General features: G+C 35.6%; 1 protein-coding gene across 1 annotated transcript; it reads right to left on the bottom strand.

Annotated features, from left to right (window-relative positions):
• Nucleotides 1-3,299: 3,299 nt before the first annotated feature.
• SLC38A11 (solute carrier family 38 member 11) lies at nt 3,300-23,651 on the bottom strand (the record flags this gene model as incomplete). Its single annotated transcript, XM_082762862.1, has 12 exons — nt 23,591-23,651; nt 21,778-21,895; nt 21,308-21,382; nt 19,993-20,127; nt 18,661-18,726; nt 16,910-17,016; nt 16,325-16,404; nt 8,243-8,313; nt 7,068-7,229; nt 5,419-5,531; nt 4,642-4,773; nt 3,300-3,545 (listed from the first exon to the last, which is right to left on the bottom strand). The coding sequence occupies exons 1-12, from the start codon at nt 23,633-23,635 to the stop codon at nt 3,300-3,302; spliced, it is 1,350 nt and encodes a 449-aa protein (XP_082618988.1). The 5' UTR covers nt 23,636-23,651.
• Between the last annotated feature and the right edge of the window lie 1,719 nt (nt 23,652-25,370).

Here is a 25,370-nt window from a genome sequence, read left to right as displayed (position 1 = left end):
ACTCAAGTGTGTTTTTGTTTGTTTGTTTTAATTACAAGTCCTTGTAATAGATCTGCTATAAAAATAAGCCTTCTGTGCATTGTGCTTGTTTTACTCCACAATAAAGGACTTCTTCCTCCTTCCTGCTATGGGAATGTGTTTAGTCTCATGTTTTGTAGTTACATTTGTTCAGTCTATCACTTTTGCATCTTTCTCTCTACCCTCTATTCAGTGTTCACACCAGAAACAGAGTCCAATTACAAACTCATACTACATTTTTGTTCGCTTGTCACAAATACTAAATAGTTAAATCCTTTGCCTATCAGATCCAGGTAATGTGTGTGATGAGATAAAAACCTGGAAAAAATACATGGTGTCCATTTAGCAAACCTACTCCATTTTGCCCCCTCCACAGAAAAACTTGTAGTGGAAGGAAAATTCCATCCAGGGGGTCCCTAGTAATATACAAGGTTTGCCCATGTGCCAACATTTCAGTAGAAAATATTTTTAAAATGTCTGCAATTAATAAGAAGCAGATTGTTATAGAAAGTAAGAAACTGTCTGTGCAGCCCCTGTAGGAATGGCAATAGTACATCTGGTGTCCTGAAATGCCTTCTCAGCTGGAAAGAAGGAATTCAGAAGAAATAGTTAGTCATACTATCAGCTTTTGATGTGAAAACCCTGCCAGTGCATGCTTGTGGAGCTTTGCTGTTCTTCCTCTGCCTGGACTCCACAAAGACCTGTCACTGCAGTATGTTTGGATTTGAGGATATTGCCAGCACTCCTTCGGCTTCTGTGCACAGTGAATTTCTGGATGTTTGAAGTGCTATGATAGTGGTGAGATCCCAATGAATATGACAAAACTAAAACAAATAGATTGCACTACTAATAAGCCAAAAATAAAAAATTTAAAAAAATACACTGAGCCTATCAAGAGGTTGTGATTTATTTGGTAAATAAACTATGCTAAAAGCCTCTAGCTTACCAATGAACCACTGTTGTAACTACAAAGCTGAAGCATACTCTTCAGTGCAAAAACCTGTCCAATAGTACAACACAAGCTGTAACTAGTTTTTGTAGCTAGCTTTCATTCATTCTCGGTGAGCTCCATTAAAGCTGACAGCTTGTAAATTGCTGCTTTTGCCTTATTTGTTTAGTCAAAGAAAGGCGATATTTTGGAAGCTAAAATTAAATACATTCAACTAGCAATTCTTTAACGTAGTTGAACTTTCTTTGGCATCGTGCTTCCTTTAAGGTTAAAATGTTCTTTACTACTGCATTGGGATATCTGTGCTCTCATATTTAAGACTTTTTTTTTTTAAATATGTATATCCTTAAAAGTTTTATGTACTTCTTTTGATGATAGCTACAACTCTGTCTTTGGGAGTTTTATTTGTTTCCAAAAAACATTATGACTATTACAAGCTTTATTGTGACAAAAGAAGGTGCTTATTTCTTTATTCAGACTTCCTAGGTCGTAAGAAAGTATATAGGAGGTTATTATTTGTAGTTTCAATAAAGACAAGTTACGCTAATAATAGTGGAAAGTAAGGAACTATAGCTTCTATAAAGCCATTAGCCAAACTGCAGTTAAGTAACTTCTTCCATAATGTCTGACTTCTCTTCTTACAGTATACTTATATCTAGGAAAGCCTCACCTTCATCTGGCAAGTTTATGATCGAAAATCAGTGAGCCATCTATGATTATATGGTGAAACGAATACAAGTAGTTTTGGCAAAAGAAATTTAAGAGCAAAAGAAGCTTTACCAGCAACACAAACTTTTAACTGACCATTACTACCTTAGTCTTTGTATTTTCAGGTTACAAAGCATCACAATTTCTTTAAATCTTCACATTTAAATCATCACATTTCTTTAAACCTTCATTTCTGTTAGTAAGGCATAGAAAGTCTCAACCATCATAAAAAAGAGGTAAACATGAATTAATATCAAGATAGACTCAGTAGAACCTGAAGTTGGAGAGGCAATACTACAACGCATCCTACAGATTATTCCATTGACTCATACTTAAAAACAAAGATTACAATTAATACTTTAAACAAGGTAACATACTTCAAGCAAAAGAAATTAGAAGAACTGGAATAACAGAAAAGCTCAAAAGTCTTTTCTTTTTTGTCAGAAACATCTTCAGCAGCTATCATGAGGAAGTATTAACTAAGTTTAACTCCATTTCATGTGGAAGGAAGGGAATATACTCACACACCTAAGACCAAATGAGCTATTTCATTCCATCTAAACTGGTGGAAAATATTCCGTTAACAGTAGCAGGTGCCTGGGCAGCAGATGAAGCATCACCCTCAAAGCTGACTCTAGCTAGGGAAATCAAAGAATTGCATTACCAACTCTCTCAAACAGATTTACAACACAGGGGGAAGGAGGGAAAAAAAAAATCCACCCTCACAAAAAAACCCTCAGCCTCCCAAACAAGTTCAAGCTACACATGCCTGGTGTGTATCAGTGCTACAGTATAGTTTTAGAACTAAGTAAGGTTATGAATGTAAAAGTCAAGCTGTGATTGTTACAAATATAATTTTCTTCTCTATCAATCTTATAATTTGTACAGAGAATATTTATCTCAATCTTTTAAAATTCACCTATATGGACAGATTCATGCAAGATGTTTTAATAAGAAAACCAATAATTTTAACAATTACAGTTGAATTATATCAGTTACAGTTCAATTATAACATAAAATTGCCCTTAACTGGAAAGCCAGTAAAAGGGATGCTTTCAGCACTAGAGAACAGTTACTGCAAAATCAAATACAGAATTAATAGGGGGTTTTTTGTTTTTTTTTTTTTTTTTGTTTGTTTGTTTGTTTTTTTCAATTTAACCACATGAGTTTAAGACACAGAGAGACCCAGACATACGCTTTTTCATGACTTAAAAAAAACAAACTATGGTATGCTACTAAATATACGTTTAATCATTACAAAATTAATAAAAATTAATAAAAGCAATGAAACATGGGAAATGTTTACATTCCTACACATTTCACCTATAATTTTTAAGCTGCACTGATGACTCACTACCATAAATTAAGCTTTTTTGGAAGGTTTGCAAGTTAAGCAAGTAATGTCTACTGCAAGACACCTCTGAAAATTTGTTTCAATGGTTAAAAACTAAGTTTTTCTCAGAAAAAGGGATGGCAACATAAAATATATAAATACAGTTGAACAGATTAAAATTATTAGTGCATAGGAAAACATGAAATCTTTGTTCCAGGCACCTTTAAACTGGAATACATGCATATGGCTTGCTGGAAGACACACCTGATCTCATTCAGATTGGTGTGTTACCTAAGGGGGAAGTGTACTGTTGTGAAAAGAAACATTACTAGAGAAGCAGTAGAACATTTCTTTTCCATGGCTACATTCCTGGGGATGCAAGAGAGTCAAAACAAACCCAACTGTCATCACTAGCACACCAATAACAAGAATCAGGCAGGATATGAGGTTATCCGAATGGTTCCACCGCTCTTTGGACAGCTTTAGATAACACGCTGTTGGGATGATAAAAACAAGTGGGGTAGCACTCAGAACTCCCTGTGTGTGGGAAACAACAAGAAAACCCTCATAAGCATGTATATGAAAGAAAAATCTGAATTTGTAAACAGCTATGAATAGACTGACGCAACAGTAAAACTGGATAATAGAGGCCTTTTCTAGTATTACTAAATAGAAAATTTTCTTTTCCAAGTCACATATAGACACATATGTGCACACATAGTTAAATAGATTCATTATACCAACATTTAGATATTTGGCCCAAATAGGCACATATGGATGCACAAATATACATAATTTTATTGGTGTATATACACAGGCAAGTTTTCTGCACTTGTGGAAAAAAAAGAAAGAAAAATGATGGAAAAAAAATTACCAACACTTGCCATGAATAAGAAACCAAACCAAGTGGACCACTGTTTATTTTGAGACAGTGATAATTTGCAAAGAAATAACTCAGAGGAAACTATGTAGGTAATTATTTCAGATAGAGGGTAATTGGATAGCTTATCTGAATATTCAGACTGGTTCTATAATATTAGTCCAAGCATGTTCTGCTAAATCATTGCTACAGAATCACTTATTACTGCTCAGTTGGCAGATAAACTGCATTGTGAATCAGAGCAATGTACACGTACTTACATGTATCACATAGTGTAAAGAATAAGTTGCTCACTTCTGTTCCATCAGTTTCAGGTAAGTGTGCAATATATGACTTGAAATTGTCATTGAATGTATGGACAGGAATGTAAGAAGCCAATTCTAAAATAATTCCATAAAGAAACAAAGGCTGCCCTTAAAGTTTTCTTCATCTTCTATCTATATTTCCACATCTAATTTATTAAAAATAGCTGACATGAAATTGAGGGTAAAATATTACAAATGATGCTTAGCATAAATGTAGATTGGATTTTTAATTATTTCCTTGGTTAAAAGAACTTTTCTTCCTGAACTTCCTTCTTCAGTTACACCATTTACAACCACGGAACAATTCTTTTTTTCCTACTAACACTTCTGAGTACTATGCTGAATTGCATAAGATTTTTAGGAGAGCTACAGATTTTTCTGAGTTGTCTTTTATAAAAAAAAAAAAAAAAGTGATTTATTAAATAGAAGAGTATGCAGGTTCACTTACATTCAGCTCTAAAACTATTCCAAGGCAATCATACACCAACGATACACCAGTTGCCACAGCAATGATAATTACTGTCACAACAATATGGAAAACCGTTGAGAGGTTCCCATGGAAAAACACATTGGCAATCACCTGGAACAGAACCACAGTTTTATACTTTGATTTTGCTCTTTATTTTAACAACCAGTTTATAACAAATCTCCTAACTTTAGGAAGCTAAAAGAGTGGGTGAGAATATACCCACTGACCTTTGAAGCTTGCTTCAAGAAAACATCTTCATCTGCTTCCAAAACTAACTCATAGAAAGCATTACTAAAATTGCAGAACACTTTCAATGCTGGCTTAATTATATCTGCAGGATTTATTTTCCTCTCATTTTCCTGCTACAGAACAAAACCAATTGTAACCACTGATTGAACAGGTGGATTTCCTAGATAGAGACACTTTCACCCAGCAAAGCTAGTAAGCATGGTTAATGTGTTATTTTTAGCTATTCAACATAATGATGAGAGTAACATTTATAACAAAAATGGAATTCTATGCAGACTTTATAGCTGTTATTATAATGTTACTTTATATATTAACAAGTATAACATAATATTACTAGAATCTCAACACTACAAATACTACCCTCATATTCATTGCATCAGCAGAATAGTTATCTGCTGATATTTATTACAGACCAGCCATTGACTTCAGCCATAACATGTATTAGTAATGTTCTCACGTTATTAATAATATCAACATTGTTAAAGGGAGAACGTAATAAATGCTTACCTCTCTGGTCACAAAACATTCAAGGGGGAAGGTCAGAATTACAGTAACTCCATAACAAAACCTCCCAAATGTAGCAAGGTTGTCATCTCTACAGTAGTTTTCAAATATATCTCCTGAGGCATAGCAAAACATCGATTAGTTTGAACTCATGTCATTTTCTTATTTGCAAATCGAAGTGTAAGTTGATGGAGTCACTAGAGTAATTGAGACTTCCTGTTCCCCTTTCCTGATACATCAACAAACTCCAGTTACAGCCAAGTTACATTCAGGAGAAATCTTAACTTGCTATTAGCAATGTTTTTATTTGAATTAGTATTTACATGTATCTTTCAAAAATATTTTAATATATTTTAATATATATGCTGTCCTCCCCTTAGCATCTATTTTATATGAAATGCTGTTATTTAACTCAGTACAGGACAGAGACAGCTTGTATATGAAATATTTAATTTTAAAATGTAAGTCATCTAACAAGAACAGTTAATACTAGGAATGCCAGGGAGTTACCTCTGCATAACTGCATCTCCCTGATACTATCTAACCATAGCTGGTAAGCTGCAATGAAGAATTTCAAATATTCTGAGCCTGAAAGCCCATTATAAATATATGGATTATTAAGCAGTAAATCTTTTTATATCTAGCAACTAAAGCATTGCAAGAGAATTTAGATCATCTTGCTTAGTGGTTACAGCAAAGAATCTGGAATCATGATCCATCAGGCACAAGAAAAACTGCAAGACAGTAATCAGATGATGTACCACATCTTTTCTACCTGTTTATTATACTGTCTTATGATTTACCACTTTCAGGATCACAACGGCACTGAAGAAGGAATAGGATGTGCTTCAGAGAAGATATCTGGAAGATTTTGACAGGAGAGACAGAAAGTAAGAGGGAACCTGTCTACAGTAGAATCATATGCTGAGGGATTGCTGCAGTCAGAGCTCTCTATATATGAAATATCTCAAGCCAGTTTGCATTTAATCTGCCTACAGTTGTGTCTAGGCCAGCAAGTTATGTTGTACAAACAGTACTGGAAGGAGGAAAAAAGGAGAACAGATCAAGTAGTAACCCCCTCCCCACAATTCCTCTGTTCTCAGCTAAATGCTGCATTTCTTTACAAAAGGAAAAAAGCTCAGAAGCATTCTCCCACAATTTGGAACAGCACTAAAACAGAAAAGCTGATTGTTTATGCAATGTGTATTTTTTCCTTGAGGAACTAATGCACTGAACAATATAATACTTTTTTTCTGTCAAAAGCACTTTTTTCCATTTCTTTTTAAACAAAATCACATAAAATAGTATAATTATCAATACATGTTATGTATTATATTCATATATATACACGTATACACAAAGACCTGACAATAGCATTACACTACAATGGCTGTTGTAATGATAGAAAATATCTAAGTCAGAGCTAGGATGCTATATTTGCACAGACAAGAGAAGATACAGAAGAACATACAGAAATGTGTATCCAGGCACCCTAAAAAAAAAGAAATACAACTAGGAATGTCTGTCCTAGCTGTTTCTGTCCATGGTAGATATAAAAATGTCAAGATCTTACTCAGGTATTAAAAACAGAACTCAGAAATTAAGTGTAATGACTATAGAAAGCACCAAAATTGAGGGATTGAGCAGTTTACCTTCTGTGTATCCTGTAAAAGTCATGTACCCACATGCAGCAAATAGTACACTGATAACAACAGCAAGGGAAACAGACACATGTGTGATTCGGGACCAGTTGTTTAATGTGGGTTCTCCGAGAGAGCCATATATTAAAAAGCTGTTATGGTGGCAGATGAATGCTGAAACACACATGACATTTAAAGCATATATATGAATTCATGCACACACGCATATAAAATAAATTAATGGAGTATATATTCCAAGGTAGGGGAGACAGTACAGTTTCATACCATTTATTATTAAATACAAATATTAAATCTGCACTGAATAGCAAAGATAAATGGCTTGAACTTTTACTTAATTGATTTGATGCAGGTTCATATTCATCCTGGGATATAATAATGCTGATTACATTACCTTAAAATGCCATGTTGTTTCTTCCCACTCCCCTATAAGTGGAATCTGCATTCCATTTACAGTTTTCTGCTCTTTTGCGTGAGAACACAACAGCACTTCAGAGATTCTTTCAAACCCACAGAACCATTTGCTACTTTCAGACATCCTATAATTTTAGACAGCAGTAAATATAGGGAGGCCTCATATCATCACAGCATTAACAAGAGGTGAGATACAATGTCCCCCAAGCAGAATGGGTTTTACAATGACAATAACGGAGGTGAGTTGAGACTCATCTGAATGGTTCATTGTTGGAAATGGGAGGTGACAGGCACTCTATAATGTCTCACTCTATAGTGAATGTATGCATCTCAGTCCAATACCTTTCTGTTACAGTTTACCCAAGAAAATACAGACTGTTCAGAGCCTCCCCAATTTAGGAACTAGACTAGCACTACCGATACAGGTGCTTTAAAATATGAAATATAAACTGGATTCACATGTGCCATGCGCTATCTCTGCTACAACAGCAATAGCTTCTATGGCAGGATGGACAACAGACTGTGATAATGTCTTAAATTGTAACAATTAAGTTCACCTATGGATAATATAAAAATCAACTCCAGCTTTCCATAAACCATCTTAATATGAATATATGTATGTACATATAATAAAAAAGTAGTTAAAACCACACAATTTCTAGGTTTAAAAAAAAAAAACAAAAACAAAAAACACACTTTTTTTTTCCCTGTTGAAGACTGAAAATACAAAAAAAAAAAAAAAAAAAAAGACTTACCAAATGACATCACCCCAATGGCTTGTACTGCATTTGATTTTGCAAATATCCATGCATTTTCTGATTTGGGTCTAAAACAGAATTTAATAGATTACACTCTTTTCAACCATCAATTACTAAAAATAATTTTAAATACTATGCTGTGATACAGAACTAGTAATCAGAACTCCAGAGCTATCTGAATTAGGCCAGTATTCATCAACAATAAGCTGAAACCAGGGAGATGCCCTTCTCACCTTTCTTGTTTTGATTAAAGTATTCCTGGAATCTGTTTTTTTTGTTGTTTTGTTTTTTTGTTTTTTTTTTTTTTTTTCAGCCCAAACTGTCAGCCTGTTTCAGCAGCCAGTTCTGTAAACAAACTCTTAAAGTCACCATTTATCAAGAAACAGTAACTGGGAAGGTAAAAGCTGTTACTGATTCTGACTGAGGTTATCTCAACCCAAAATCTCAGACTATTCAGAGGCAATTTTTTCCTTTGAATTTGCACACGTAATTCATGGAGTCCAGAGATACTTTTTCCCCAAAGTCACAAATCAAGTGAGGCAGTTTGTCTTTATTTACACCAGTTTCAGCTACTCCTCATCTTAAAGGAACTGTGCTAGTTCCCAAAGGAGTGACAAAATAAATTTTAAGAAAGTGGATGGAGACTCTTTTACTCAGGCAAGAATGTAATATCCTCTATATCTGCTCCTCTAAAATATGCCCACAGTTTTGGACTTGGTTAATAGTAAACCTTAGAGGAGGGCCACAGAAAACTGTCAGCAATCTTCATTAAAACCCACTTGAAATACAATCAAATTATCTGCATAAAGAACCAAAAGGAATGAAAGAGAATGGCAGGAAATATTCCTTCACAAACCTGCAGTTTGCTAATAATATCAAATGAAATTCAGTATCAAATGAAGCCTTATATTTGTAATATTGAAGAAAAAAGCATGGGTGCAGAGAAATTTGCTTTTAAAAAGCATGATGCTACTACGATTGCTCCATTTTTACTTAGAGGCAAAGCAGCTGCCACCTGAGGCCTTATCTGCTGTCTTCCTTCAGAGCAGTATGACAATCAGTTCTGTGAAGGTAACATTGGGAGCTTTGTCTCTCCCTCTGGTACCTAGGTGGTTTTGACAGCCATAGTGGCACATGCTATACTAGATTTCATTGCTGCCAAATTTTTAAACATAATTAGAAAACAAGTAGTTGTTTTCTGTTAGTTTCTTGTTTGAGAACTCGTATCTCACTATATCTTGAGAACTCAAGTAGTCATGGCTTCCTTCTCCATATTAAAAACCTGATTTCTGGCATCCAATGTGCATTCAGCTTAGACTTAAAACAACTTTTAGGCTTTTAAGCTATAACCTTAATTTCAAGGTCGAACAGGACCTGAGCATCAAAATAAAGCTTAGTTTTTTTTCAGCTTGGATGCTGTATACATTTTTGACTACTCTAACATACAGCTTCTAGTCTTAAGCACCTGAATATGGCCCTCCTAGAATATTCTCAGATTCAGAAGCAACGTAGATGCTGTAGAACACTGTGAATGAAATAGATATTGTGCATTTGTTTTATGAAATAGGAGATCTGACCAGCTACAACTGCTGTAGTTCATTATACAGAGTAGCTTCCTTTACTGATATGAAATCAGAGGCATCAAGTTAGAGATGGCTGTGGATAATTCATATTCATAATTTTGAATGGCTTTTTCAGGAAACTATTCACATCTCAAAGACAGTAATATTACAAAAAACAGACTATAGGAAACAAATCTTACAATTGTTCTGTTCTATAACCACTAGAAGTCAGCTTTGAAATCAAACATAGAAAATGAAAATTTGTCCTAATGCCCTGTACAAAGAATAGTTCTAAAATGCATAGAAATAAAGAATGCTTTTATCTGAAACACCTCTTGATCAGACAACCACAACAGTTTCAAACATTTTTTCTGTGAAAATAGCACAACCCATGCAACTATATAGCCATGTTATAAGTTCCCTATAAATGGGATTTAAACATCAGAATAGAAAAAGCTTGTAGATTTCAGTTGAAACATCTTGGAAAGTGACCAGATAATTTAGGAAAACATCAGGAGCTAGTTTTCCACCTGCACAGCAATAGCATATGCACTGGCAATACGCAGACTGGAATAACGCTTTGTGGATGAACAGCAAACCAGATTAGGAGTACTATCTTGGAGGGAGCTGAGCAGCAAAAGAAAAAATCCTGCTTATTTATCAATGTAAGAAGGTAAACTCCTTCCCTTTCCAGATCCGTGATTTGAACATTGCCAGGGAATTGCCATGTCTTAGAACACACACTGGTATGGACAATAAATGCAACAGAGCATGACTCAGTATTTCTTACAATGTTATATACTCCTGCAGGTTTTTTGAGAAGCATTTCCAGACCTTGGGAATAGAGACACAGATACGCTACATAACTAACAAGTGAAAGTAACATGCTAATGGGAATCTGTTTGAAATACCAAATATCAAACTTCAAGCAACATATTTGCATAACAGACTTTCATACAATATATGCTTTTAGGTCAAATACAAATGTGTTCACAAAGACTTGAGAAATTCACAAAGAAAAGATCCATTAGTGAATATCATGGTCTAGATATAAGAACGCTAATCACATACAGATGAGGGTAAACATACATAAAATTTATATAAATGTTTGTCTGTGTAGACAGACATACACAGGCTGACTGAGTGTATCAAAAGAAAACCAGGTGACTCTATACCTGTTCAAATCTTTCAATCCTGGTGCTGCTGTTAAAGACAGGTCCTTATCAAAAGGAAGAAGAACAAACAAAACATTGTTCTGACCCAGTTTGACCTACTTTCTTGCTAGGAATTGTTAGGGGATGATTTCAGCTGCTGCTCACAAGAATAGCAGTAGCTATGAATATCCATGAATGATAAAAAACAGCTAGCTTACTGCTCCACACTCAGTGTATAAAAACCACAGGCTATGCCTGCACAATTTTTTTTTTTCATGCCGGAGAAGCAGCAGGAGGATGAAACAAACATTTGTGATGCTAAATGCTCTTGGTTAAAGCTGTGCTATCTGTAGTATAAAGTAGTTGAAATACAACACAAAAGTTGAGAGTACGTAACTCTGATTCTTGGAACATAAATAATAAAATATTGAACAAAAAACGGCTTTCCAAGGGAGATACTGGCCAGGAAAATCTCTCAGCTGGAAGTAAGACAACAGCAAGACAGGCTGACAATTAGAATCATCAGTGGGAAGATAGTGAAACCTAGTGGTGAAGAAAGCCTAGTGGTTAATAAAATAAGGCTCTACTCAGTTCTCAGTATACTGAAGGAAAAGTATAGCATAATAAGCATGCTAGTGAGTTTAAAAATGTTAAAAGTGTTTTAAAGAGATTGGTGTTCACCAATGTAAGAAGAGGTAGGAAAATACGAAAAGAACAAAAAAGCCAGGCAAAATCTAAGAGTTCCTAAAGGAGTAAAGGCATTTAATATCCAGATCCTGAGTAAGAGTCAGACAAAATTGTTTGGCAGCCTACAACAGCATGTCTTCTATCTTGTGTAAAACATTTACAGTAGACTAGTCCACATCACAAGGTCTACACTATGCAGAAATTTTCTGTCATTTATGTAGAAATGCTGCCAAATGCAGTACAACAGAATGCATCAGAAGCAAAATATCTTAAAAGAGAGTAAGAGAAACCTACATCCCTGATCTCAACCCCACCAACAGGCACAAAGCACTGACTGAAATAAAATACAGTTTCTAGACAGGAAATAAAATTATGCATTTGAGAAGGGAGCTACATGTTGGAATGAGCAAAACACTTCAGTTGTTTTGGATTGAAGAACAGTGACAGACCACAAGTTTATTTTAACTGCTGGTTTGCACCTCATCAAGGAATACATGGGAAATAAATTCATGTTTAATTCAATGACATAGACACAAAAATGTAAAATTTCATTTTATTCTATTGTAAGGTAAAATATTTTTTGTTTCAATTTATACTTTTAAATTTAGAGATGCTGAATATAACTTCAATCAATATAATGGGACATAACACATCAACTTTGAATCTCACATTAGATAAAATCACCTTGTTTTTTAAAGGACATAGACAAGGTTAAGCAATACATCAGCCCCTCTTAGTTACAGCTGCTTTAGTCCCCTTTTTTCCTTAATGAACAACTGACAGGTCTGTATGGTAGCTTAGGTTTTATTTATTTATTTTTTTTTTAATTTCACCAAATTAAAGTTTAGTTTTGCTCACTGTTGGCTTATTTATATGAAGGAAAGAATCAACTTTCTACTTTCAAATTATTTTACTGAACACTTGGTGTTTCATCCCTGTGATCAGCTGCCATTTAAATAATTCTCATGTCCTATTTATGTGTAGCAGACGCTCTTGAAGTTTTTCCTGTAGCTTTATGTATAATGCAGACACTGACATCATGACATTCTTCCCAAAAGATGATCAAATTTACCTATCTTTATAGGATATATAAAGTATTTATTTTTACAGCAAGGAATGTTAATTTCATTTCTGAATCATGAAGTTACTTTATGCAGTATTAAGAAGTATCCACATACATCTACAGTTCGAGTTATTTCTAATACATTGGTTTTGATCATATGTCCTGGTTTCAGTTAGAACAGAGTTGATTTTCTTCCTAGTAGCTGGTGGAATGCTGTGTTTTGGCTTGGGATGAGAAGAGTGCTGATAACACCCCAATGTTTTAATTGTTGCAGAGCAGTGCTTATACCAAGCCAAGGACATCTCAGCTTCTTGCTCTGTCCTGCCAACAGGCAGGCTGGGGGTGCAGTAAGAGCTGCGAGGGGACAGACCCAGGACAGGTGACCCAAACTAGCCAAAGGGGTATTCCATACCATCTGACGTCATGCTAAACAATATATAGGGGTGGCTAGCCAGGGGGAGGGAACCGGACTGCTCGGGGTTAGGCTGGGCATCGGTCAGCGGGTGGTGAGCAATTGCATTGTGCATCACTCGTTTGTACACATTATTAGTAGTAGTACTATTATCATCATTGTATTATTATTATTATTATTTTCCTGTCTTATTAAACTGTCTTTATCTCAACTCACGGGCTTCACTTTCCATTTCTCTCCCCCGTCCCAGAGAGGGAGGGGGAGGGGGAGTGAACGGCTGCGTGGTGTTTAGCTGCCAGCCGGGTTAAACCACGACATCATAGTAGAAAAACACGCAGCTACCAGCAGGGGGAAATAAAGCTAGGAATAGATCATCTGAACATATTTTTATCTAACATCTTAAACTATTTAGAGTACACTTTGGGTCCAGAACACAGAATTTTATTTGCAGACACATTATGTCCTTCAGACAACAGTCACAAGAATTATATTAATCACAAGCAAACAAGAAAAGAGTAGCTTAGCTTCATTTGTTATAAGAGAAAGTAAAATAAACCAAGTAATACTTCAACAGAAATTAGTTATTGTTTTCCCCTGAGAGCTAACAAGGAAGTAACACTCCCAAAATGTCCCTGAACAACTCCCTCAACTCCCACAGCAATTAAAAAAATAAAACAAAAATGCAACACTCCAGAGACTCATAATTGCTGCCTACAGTTTCAAACACAACAAATCATTACAAACAATAGTATTGTTGCTTTGCTGATGGTCTAACAGAGTAGAAGATTTCTGGAAGGGAAATATTCTGTCATCTTAATATGACTTTCCACTAGAATCTGAATGGCACTTAAAATTACAGTTTATCATTCCTGCACCCCTTAACACAACGTAACCTTCACTTTCAAAAATCTGAAGTAAAAGGTAAGTGAAAAGTGCTCAGAGTAATTATCACAGTGGCAAGACTTTTGAATGGGATTCCACTAGACACTGATCTGAATCCAATACTTCTGAATGTATTCAATAGTAACTCAGAAGATGGATCGAAAGCATCCTTTGTAGAAAGCATGAAACGTGCAGTTAGCACAAGCATGCCAGCTAACAGGCTGGAAGAAAGGAAGAAAGGAAGAAAGGAAGAAAGGAAGAAAGGAAGAAAGGAAGAAAGGAAGAAAGGAAGAAAGGAAGAAAGGAAGAAAGGAAGAAAGGAAGAAAGGAAGAAGTTGACAAATGGAAAAATCAGCTGATAAAGTAGGATTCCGTACTTTAACAACAAATTTTACAGTTATGCAGTTACAGATTTCAAGAGAATGAGATGGGAAGGGAGAGGGAGAGGGACATGACTATACCACAACCCAAACTTCACAAGAACAGAGTAAAAGAAAGGAAAGACTGCTATCTCGCTGTTCTGCAAAGAAGGCTCAGTGTTTCTATTAAGTTACAGACTTGAGGCATGTCCACAACACCATGTCATTTTGCAAAAAAAGCAAACATCAAACCAGACTATATAAACAGGAACACAACAATCCCCAAAAGATAGTGAAAGGGACCTCGAGACACTTTGCATGTAAGATACATCAGACAATGCAGTAAAGACACCACAATCTTGTTGCTGTTTACAGAGAAGTAAAGGCAGCCATTTAGAATGATTAGAGGTATAAGAAATGACAAGATAAGACACTAATGGAAATGTTTGTTTAGTCTATAGAAAGGAATACCAAAAAGGGACAAATTACAGCTTTTTACGGGTTTTTAAGAATTAGAAGAGGAAGGAATAATTTGCTTTCCATATTCACTGTGGTTAGGACACAAAGCAATGAACATGAAATGCAGCAGGAGAGACACCATACGCAATTCAGAAAACTTCCTAAGGAAAGGCTAGTTAAGAACTGGAATGGAAAATTACGGAGTTGCCAAGAACAAACTGGACAATTACCTGTATGCAGCAACAGATCTATGGTCAATTCTGTCATGTTACTCCAGTAAAAATTAGATATTCTCTTTTGACCCCATCAAGAATCCCTATGGCCATACAATTATTTTTTTTTTTTCCTGCATGACAGATCTGAGATTTTCTAATCAAGATTTAAATATATATTTATATATTATTCCATTATTCTCATTACAAAAAAACATGGCATAACTTAGCAAAATATTATAAGAGGACTTATTAAAACTTAAAGTTTACATCTGTTTCAAACTGTAATATGCAGTAAAAATAGACATTGATAGAATTATTGTGAGTTGAGAAATTGATAAGTTTATCAACTTAGCTTAATTTATGACAAGAAGTATAAACTCAAAAATGGAAGAATCTCTAGAATTAAACAGTAAGACTTGAATTTCTAAGAAAGCATCATTATTTATTGTAAGAAAAAAACAAAGACATGCACTACTTATATTTCCATGCAACACCACTGTTAAAAGGATTGTTACCATAGTAACAGGGCCAGGAGTAGCCACTATATACAGCTTCCTCTTTTGACATGGAAATTTGAGATTTTGCTTCCAAATACACCATTAACATGGTAAGACAAACATGTTACTTAAGAATAACGGGGGTAGGCTGAAATTCCACACTATTCTGAGTGGATCATTTCTACAGGCGATGGCACTTCTCTGGCACTTTAGAGACTGCTATTAACTACACTACTTTAAGAGTACAAGTGATGCAAAACAGTTCTGCATGTTCATATTGTTTTCTCAAATGACAGAATACAGTTTTTGTTATTGTGTGGTTCACTTGTTTTCCTTATTTGTATTCAATTTACATTATGAAATCATTATATCAACAGAAGAAAAAATGCTGCTAAGATACTATCTATTTTAAGATTACAGATATAGGTCATCTGACAGTAATGGACAAAACTGAAGACTTCTCAAGTTATAGGCAACCTCACATGCCCTTTCAGGAACCAGCTGCTATTAGAAATAGCACATGTTATTTCCAATTCATCTCTAGTGTTGGTTTTTGTTTTGTTTGTCTTTTGAGACTTTTGGTGACTTTGCTTATGTGAAATGGAAGGAAAAAGATAGGTAAGTTTTAGCAGTTCATTTTGTATTGCTATTAGTACAGACTTATTTCTTTAGACACTTGTCTCTATCAAAACACCCATGCTCCAAAACTATGCAGGTAGAATGCAAGACTGATATAACTGGTTAGGTATGAACAAAAATTAACTTTATGACAAGTATAAGAATACTTACACCTGTGGTCCCAATGTTACTGTCCTCACCATCACAATAACCAGGATGACAATGGTTAAAATCAGAGAAATAAGAGATACCTGTAAAACAGACAACACACAACTTCAGTCAGTAAGCTGCTGTAAGTAGCAGCACAACTTATTTTTGAAAAAAGAATTGGTAAACAACTATATTTCTAAATATCACGTCAAATATTTATAATTATGAGGCTTGTCCTATACCATCACCTTTTTATTTGTTATTCTTGTTGAATAACTACCCAATTGCAACTATTTGTCTAACTGTAAGAGATGGTTTCCATTTAAACATCTGTAATCAATGGTGCTCAGCATTTCAAGATCAGGCCTACATCACTCGCTGCTTTAAAAAAAAAAAAAAACTATTTTGAAAAAACTATTTAAAAACTATTTTGAACAACTATTTGAAGTTCCCTGACATTTCTTGGGACAGAAGACAGTCTGAAATTCTAAAATATTTAATATGCTCTAGAGCTGGATGGAATTCAAATACATTAGGTCATGACTGGCACTTGTTTCCTAATGGCATAAAGAAAAGTGAACTAAATCAGCTGCTATTATGATTTACCTTTCCCAATTTTGCTATGTCACGATATAAAGATAAAGGCAAGGTAAAGATGATGGTGGTAAGAAGAATTATGAAGTGACGATCTGTAAGTATATTATCTGGACCAACTAAAATACAAAGAGAAAGAAAATTATTCCGCTAAGAGACTGATATAAGGAATAGATTAGTTGCATTCAAAGGACTAGCAATAACAAACTTTAATGTTGACCAAGCTTTTATCTCCTTTATTCAAAATAAGAAAGTGAAATGAAGACTAGGCATTAACTAACATAGGGGAAGCCATACACGGCCCGCACATAATCACCAGAATTCTGCGATTTTAACCTACAGTGCATAACACGTTTGATATATCAAACTTTGGAAGTATGACATTTGAACATATAGATGAACATGAATTTCTTTCATCATGCCTGGGTCAATGTTTCCAGACTGCAAGTCTAATGAAAGAAACATCTAATGTTTCTTTCTGCTATTTACTGTTGAGGATTTTTTGACAGCATTGAGATAGTCACTGTTCTTTTGAAGATACAGAGATTCTTAAAGAATGATCCTAAAGTTCATTCTGAGTGGTTCATTTGAGCACCTCTTTTCTTGTCACCTGACCTCCAATTGAAAGGAAGGCTACGTGAAGGCAACAACCTCTGCAATCAATGGAATTCTTTTGCATAACTGGTGTTTTTTTTCCAAGCCTACTTAACATGAAATATCTCACTTTTAGTCAAATTAGAATGAATGATGTATTAAATTCTAGTCAAATTAAAATGAATCAGCTTGCTGAATGATTTTGGCTGGAAAGGGAGTGGCAGTTGACATGAAAAGATTGTGTACAGTTCCTTTATCCTTTGGAACATCATAATGCCTTTCCTCCAGTCTTCCCAGGCAGGTGAAAAGATGTGACATGCTGTTGATTCCTCCCATTAAAGAAGTCATATGATTATTAGATATTATTAGGTATTCGCTTTCACTATCAACCTGAACAGAGTGTGAGAATTCAAACTGAATTCCACATGTTGCAGGTTTTGCCACCTGAAAATAATAATCTCACTAAGGAAATCAAACAGTTCATAGAAAAACTTTTTTCCAGTTCACTCCAGACATGCTCTTTTCAGTTTAATTTGCCAGAGAAAAGTGTTTAAGTTTAGCTGGCTTTGTGATGAAAAAGATGACAAACATGCACACCAATGGACTCCACTGATTACGCTTTGAAAATTTACAGTGGCAGAAGGGTAAGAAGCACATTAATTAAGAAAAAAAAAAAAAGTTATTACAGAATACTTAATAGAACTAGGCATATATAAGTTATATATGCAGTTTATGACCAACTATATAGATATAGTTAAGTAAGAATTAAATCCATTATATTATTTGCAAGTCATCCAGAATTGTTCACTGAAGTGCAGTTTTAGTATTCAAGTGTAGCACATTCAACAATATGACAAAATACAACCTTACAATCATATCACTGTGAAAGACTTCTATGTGCTTAGTGCATTGATGCACTTAATCTTTACTGACAGAGTCCAACGACCTAAGGACTTATAGTCCTTAGGATTTATAGTTTTGAGTTTCTTTTTTGTTTAAAAAGCACTCATACAAACATGATTTAAATTCTTAACTTAATATTTAAGAGTAATTCAGACCCAAAGTAATAGGTAGATATTACTTCAGTCTGACACAGTATAAGCCCCAAAGACGCTATATTTGTACCTAATAAATCTTTCCCATTCTGAAATTTTTAAAATGCATCTTACCTCCAGGAATTCTCAAAAAAACTTTAGTTAAAGTGTCTCCTGTTATTATGTTGTAACTAATCATAGCTTAAAGAAAATAAAAAATTGTTAGTACAAATAAAATAGAGAACATTTGATAAATATTTAAGTACATGTATTCTGTAGACCTTAGGATTATGCTACTATCACTCTTGTATGAATTCTAGCTAGCACCTAACAACTTTTAAGATTCAGGCTTAAAACAAATGTTTTAACAGTCTCTTTTATTTATTTTTAAAATATACTGTCTGAGAAAGAATCCAATCTGACAAGCAAGGCCACTGTGCTGTTTTCCCATATAAACTTAATTCAGAAGGGACTAAAAAAGGCTTTTAGAATTGCCTTGTTCATTTCCAACCTCAGTTTTTGGTCAGTTTATCTCCAAATTCCTGTTCAATTAAGTTATGTTCCTGTGTTAATAGAATCAGTCCTGGAATCAAATGCACAGGACTTCCTAGCTCATGTAAAAGTTTGAAATCTTTCCACCAGAAGAAAGGAGAAAAGATGAAGATAGCAAATAGGGACTTCCATTCCTTCCTCTCATTAATAAGAGCTGTGACTTTAATACTCATATTTCATTTCTATCTTATTCTACACTGAAAGTACCTGTGCTACATATGGAAACAAATTCAAGTACATACATTTGCATAACTAGTTCCAAGGTAGAAATTGAGAACTTTACAATTCTTTTTTACATTCTCTATGAAATAATAATCACACTCTCTTAAGTCAACACTAATGGATCAATATTTTCATAGGTAATTCACACTTTCAGTTTATGGAATGAAGCTTGATAAAGTAATTCATAGGAAGGCGCAATGCTGTTGCCCACAGTAACACTAACCTGACTCACTGAAAAATCTTGTCTACCTAAAATGACATTAAAATGACTTCCAATTGACTAATCCCAAAGGGAAAATTTTGCTCTGGGACTCTGCAGGCACCAAATCCAGTCTCCTGGTGTCTATAATCCTTACCTCCTGTAGTCCCGTATGAAACGGTGCATATCAGATTCCTCATTCTAGAACAGTCTCCCCTCTTTTTATTTCTCATAGCTACTTTTGTCATTAATTTTTAACTGTGTGATCCCAGATTTCTGTGTTGTTACATTTCACTTAATTTCTATTATTCTGGTCCTAAGATTCATTGAATTCTTTTCATTCTTCACTACTCAGCAACTATTTATTTAAGGAAAGAGGCATATACAGTATATTCTTTATAGAGTTCTTAATATTTAAGAAGTGAAAGAATAAGGTAACATGGAAAGTCTTATTATTTATAAAACATGAAAATTTATATTTTATGTGATCTTACCAATAAATGGATATAAAAATTGAAGAGTTGAAAGAATTAGATAACCTATAAAACCATATGTTTTTCTGACCAGCTCTTGATAGCTGTTGGTACTAGAGAGATTTCCTCCTTTGATCAGTAATATAATGGAATAATCTGTTAAAAAAATAAAATTGTTAAAGACAGCATGAACCATCTAGCAGGTACTGTTCTTTTCTACTCCTTAAAAAAAAGTCTGTAAGGGAAAACAGCAGCACTGGGAAGAACAGTGAGGAAAAATCTTTTCAGAAAGAATTTAAATCCACCAAGATCTGGAGCTGTAGGCTCATATGGTAAGGGAATTCTGCTTTTCCCAATAAGGGAAAGCAGAAACAGCCTCATTTTAATTAGTATCCAGTGTAGTTCAATGGAAAACTGTTAAAAGCACCAAAAAAACAGAAAATTAAATTAACACAGATGTATATAAACTAAATATAATGTTTGGGTATATCCTCTTAGTGGCTAAAACATGAAGAATGTCAGTGTCAATTTATCTTGAAAACCACAGATAGAACCACTCTCTTCTATGAAGCAATCTGCCTTGAGACAGAGCTGATGTCACAGATGGAATTACTCTGAGACAGCATCTCAACCTTTTATGAAGAATAGTATAAAATGCTGCTGTTATTTGAAACTATGCTTTAGTGATCATTTGAGCACCATGGGATTTTCCAGTCTGGATTAGTTATAGCACAGAATTTATTACCTTAGAGTAGGTGTCTTGACAGACAGTAGCTAGACCTCGTCTATTCCTCATCTTAGCTTGTAATCTATGCTGCGATAGGAACAGTTCCTTTCTGTGAACAGTATCAGTGTTTATTATCTTCTAGGAATGACTAAAATTATGAAACTTTCAGACTTTACAATTTATTTTTGAAGGTAAATCAATGAATTTTTGATGAATGATATTAAAATATTCAAAATCATAGTACACCCAGAGATTTTAATTCTGTGGTACATTTGAGTAATACAATCCACTCAAGGTTCAGTGTCTTAGATGAAAAACAGCAGACTAAAATAGGTGATTATGAGACACAAATAGCTATTCTTCCAAATGTCACCATGACCTAGTCAAAGAAACCAGGCTTCACCAAATAAAAGGCACACAAAAAGCAGCTTTATATGTTGTACAGTATAATTCTCTACTTTTACTAATCTGCTCAGGGGATTAGTGAGGTGAGAAAAAAATTCCTCATTTTTATTAAGTCACAAACATGATTAAGTTATCATGAAGCTCAAAATCATCTAAACTTCGCAAGACTGATTTTCACTTTACAACAAAATGCTTTTACAGTACCTGTGATATAGGCAACTCCAAACAGAAGCAGTACACCTAAGGGAAAACCAGCTTCTTTCATTGAATATGGCAACCCTGTAAGCAAGAAAGCTTTTTTGAACATTTACAAATATTTATTTGTGATGACCAAAATAATGAAATATTCAGATTAAAATAAATTCTTTCAATCTTCCAAACTGGACCATCATGCTTAATCAATGTGATTATTTTTAGTAGACCAAGGGCTGCTTAGCCACAAACCTGAGTCAGCACCTGCTCAAACAGTACTCCAGTCATTATGGCAGAAAAGGCTGAAGGGTGCTTACTACAGTGAGACCTGATCTCAGATGACAACACTGGATTTTCACATAATAAAAGAATAGACAAAAATCTTCAGCAACAGCATCAGAAAAATAAGAGGACAGCTTTTCTCAACACTGAGTAGTCATGCATGTATAAAAAAGGATGAATAATGAAGAAAATACACTTACCTATTATGCCTGATCCTATAATGGAGTTGATAATGTTAAATCCAGCTGATGCCAGATTACTCTTTCCTCCTTTATTCCTGATCTTACTAACCAGAGCTGTTTGGTCATCTGTTTCTATCTGTTTCAGAAAGACAATGATAGAATTAAATATGAGAACAAGGATTATACATTTAATATAGCTGATTCAGGAGAAGAAAAAAAAAAAAGCTTTCATAGGTTCAGATTTGTAGAGGTATTTTGATAATTAAATCCTTTTTTTTCTTTTTTTCCTTCCCCAGTGAGAAATCAAAGGAGTGTTAGGCATCTAATTCCTTTATAAGCCCGGCCAATAATCTTCTGTACTTAATTCTTCTCTGAAAAAAAAATATAAATGGAAGAACAGAAATCTATATAAACTGAGAGGTAGGCTGTTAAAGAGCTTTTTAGTCATAATTAATATTTCTGCCTTTGGAACAAGCAGTTTTGAAAATAGTTTGGCTAACCTGACTGGTCAGTAAAAACAGGCCCCTAAGCTAAGGGGAACAAAATCAATTTCAAGTTGCTAGTAAAGTATGCCAACACCTGGTGATGTTCAAATTTAAGGTTTTACCCAGCATTTGAAACATTTCTCTGTCTTTGAATGGTTTAGTGCATTATGAATAGAGAATGACATTGGCTAACCTCACAAGGTTTCTATGGAAAAGTCTGGTACAAAGTAGAGTTTGAGGCACACATTTGTAGTTAGTGATTTCTCCCCTTCTGGTAGTAACCAGTGGAAGGTGCCCAGAAAGAGTATCTTGTCCCAGCTTTCAACATTTTGTGTATCCTGGTCTTCCTGAGCCAGGCACATCCTTGTTGTGTTATATTCGTCAATGGATTGCTCTTTCAGTTTGCCCTTTTTTTAAGCAATGTAAATTTTTTAGCAGTCCTGTGGCCATAAGTTCCATGTCTTAAGTATGCATTGTATGAAGAGACAGGTACTCTTCTTTGTTCTGAATCTGCCACTAAATATTTCCACTTGGTGCTACAAAAATATTTACATCATCACAGAAAGACCAACCATCACTTCCTAGTTATCCTCTCCATACCATAGCTAGTTTTACAGTTAACATCCTTCCCCTGCTCTTTCTGTTGCAGAATTACGAGTGGCCCATTTTAGTTCACCACTCATTCGTGCAGCAGGAGCATCACTGTTATTCTCTCATGAAACTTTAATACCTTTTGTACAGCACATGTGGAATTGTACTGAATAGAAGAGTCCAGTTCCCTCATTTCAGTCATTACTAGAAAACGCATACAATGTGAATACGTTTGCTGTACACCTCATAGACTCCTTCATGAGTCTTGCCCCCACCACACAGATGGGCTCTTGGTGGGGCTTCCTCAGGGACCAGCAGTAGCAGCAGCAGACACTGCACAGCTAGGGTCACACCTATGGCAATGGGCCACCAGGACACCAGGTGCTTGAGCTCTGGAGAGAAGCACAATTACAGCTGTGTCAAGAGGCCACGGTTCTGCTATCTTACATGAGTAAGACCCATCCGCTAGCGTTCTTTTTTTCTTAACTCCACTTCGTACTTAGGACTCATTTCTTCCTCACATGAGGTAGAGCAAAAATCAACCGAGATGAGAAATCCACAGCCACTGTCAGTGCTCTCCAGGGAGGCATATAATAGCAAAAGCAGCCGCGGCGCCCTTCAGGCTCCCTCCAGGCGCCCCACGACGAGGGGCTGCGGGAGACGAGAAGAGAACCGTCGCCTCCCCCCGCATCTCACCTCACCTCACCTCACCTCACCTCACCTCACCTCAGCCTCCCCAGTGCCGCTGGGCTCACCTGCGGAGCAGCGGCCGCCGGCAGCTCCGGCCCGCCGCGCTCCATCGCCGGGGGGACGCGGTGCCTCCCTCACGGTGCCACCGAGCTGCTGCAGTTCGCCGCCGCTCCCTGAGCCCTCCCAGAGCCCGGAGAGTCAGAGGCGGGCGAGTCCTCCCGCTCCACCCGGGGCCGCGGGGCAGCCTGCGGGGGGGCGGCGCGGGCTCCCCTCAGGCGGCCGCCTCCCGCCACTTGGAGCGGCGCAGAGCCCCTCAGCCTGGCTTCTGCCCGCAGCCCCGGCGAGGGGGCTCTCCTTCAACTCCTCAGTTTGAAACGCGGCCCAGAAAGTAAGCTCCTCTATCTTGAATTTAGGACACCCCAAGTTCACAATTTCTTACTTATTTTTTAACCCTGAATGCACGTATAGAGCTTTCTGTGTAGGGTGCATAGCTGAAAGCAGCTCCGCTGTCAAAGCTGTTTTTTTGTTTGTTTGTTTGTTTGTTTTGTTTTTTGTTTTTTTTTTTGTTTTATTTGTTTATTTATTTATTTATTTATTTATTTATTGTATGTAGTTTTCAACATAGGGGTTCTTTACTAGGTCCTGCTGCTGTATTCATTATTTTTTCTCCTCAGGTGAGGTAAGTTTCTTGAATGAATGCTAAGTCAGCAGAAGGAGGGTAAGCCAGGTACAGAATGTGCTGGGGTCACAGGCTGACCCCTAATTAAAAGAGGTAAAATTACAGGGCCAAAAACTCAGAATCTCTAATTACCTCACTTATTGTGAGTTGAGACCAGGCAGCCTCCAGCTGAAATATATTTTGTCAGCATTCAGGAAAAAAAAAAAAAAAAGACACACAAATGTGTATCTTAAGCAAAACCATATATGAAGTAGTAAACAACAGAAGTAATTACAGATATTAATGTGAAGAACTACTGGAGGCAAAATATAGCTTATGAGGGTCAAAAAAAAAAATTTGTGAATTTACGGCAATGACTGCAGGGCCCCATCAACAGAATTTGGATGCAAGATTTTAAACTATTAAATCATTAAGGTAGAAAACACCGAGAACAACTATAAAACATATCAGCAGAAAACAGAGCATGCTAATTTGCTTTATACAGTCTTAAGAACACATATTTAATAATATTTTGCTAGGGCAAGTTGCAGTGGTTAAAGGAGTGCATCTGCTGTGCATCAGTCATTTTGTCCTTAAAAGTTCTATGATGCATGTGATTTAATGTGAAAAACAAAATGAACATAAAGAGCGTATATGACATTTTTGTTCAATAGCTTAAGCACATTAGCTTCAGTTCCTTCAAAAGAAATCTCTAATCAACTCCATGACAAGTTACAATCTGACATGTATTCTTGTGTGACCAGTCAGATGACATGACTCAGCAGAGAAAGTTTTAGAGGCCTAAGGTACAAAGAAAGTTCCTGTGAATGTAGCAGTGCTTTTTTTTTTTTTTCTCCCTTGGTCTCTACAAAGAATGCTGTGTTTAAACAAGAAACGAAGCTGATGCTGTTTTAAGGCAGAGTGTAATAAAGCCTTATAAATATGGTAGGTTTTTATGATGCTGTTCAGACAGATTCTGTATGTTTGTTAAGTAATGTAGCAACTTCCACACAAAGCCTTTTTATCCAACACCCACATGCTGTGCAATAGTCCTTCTGAGTTCTGTGATTTTATTTTAATTCCAGTTTGGAGTATGCATTTATTACCTCAGAAAATAATTTCTGTTTTGTGCAAATGCTTTCTCCTGTTTTTCCCTGTTGTTAATCAGATACATTCCTCAGGCATTT

This window comes from Aythya marila, assembly GCF_965140915.1.
Source record: "Aythya marila genome assembly, chromosome: 6".
Classification (NCBI taxonomy): domain Eukaryota; kingdom Metazoa; phylum Chordata; class Aves; order Anseriformes; family Anatidae; genus Aythya; species Aythya marila.
This window is presented reverse-complemented; position numbering and strand designations above follow the sequence as displayed.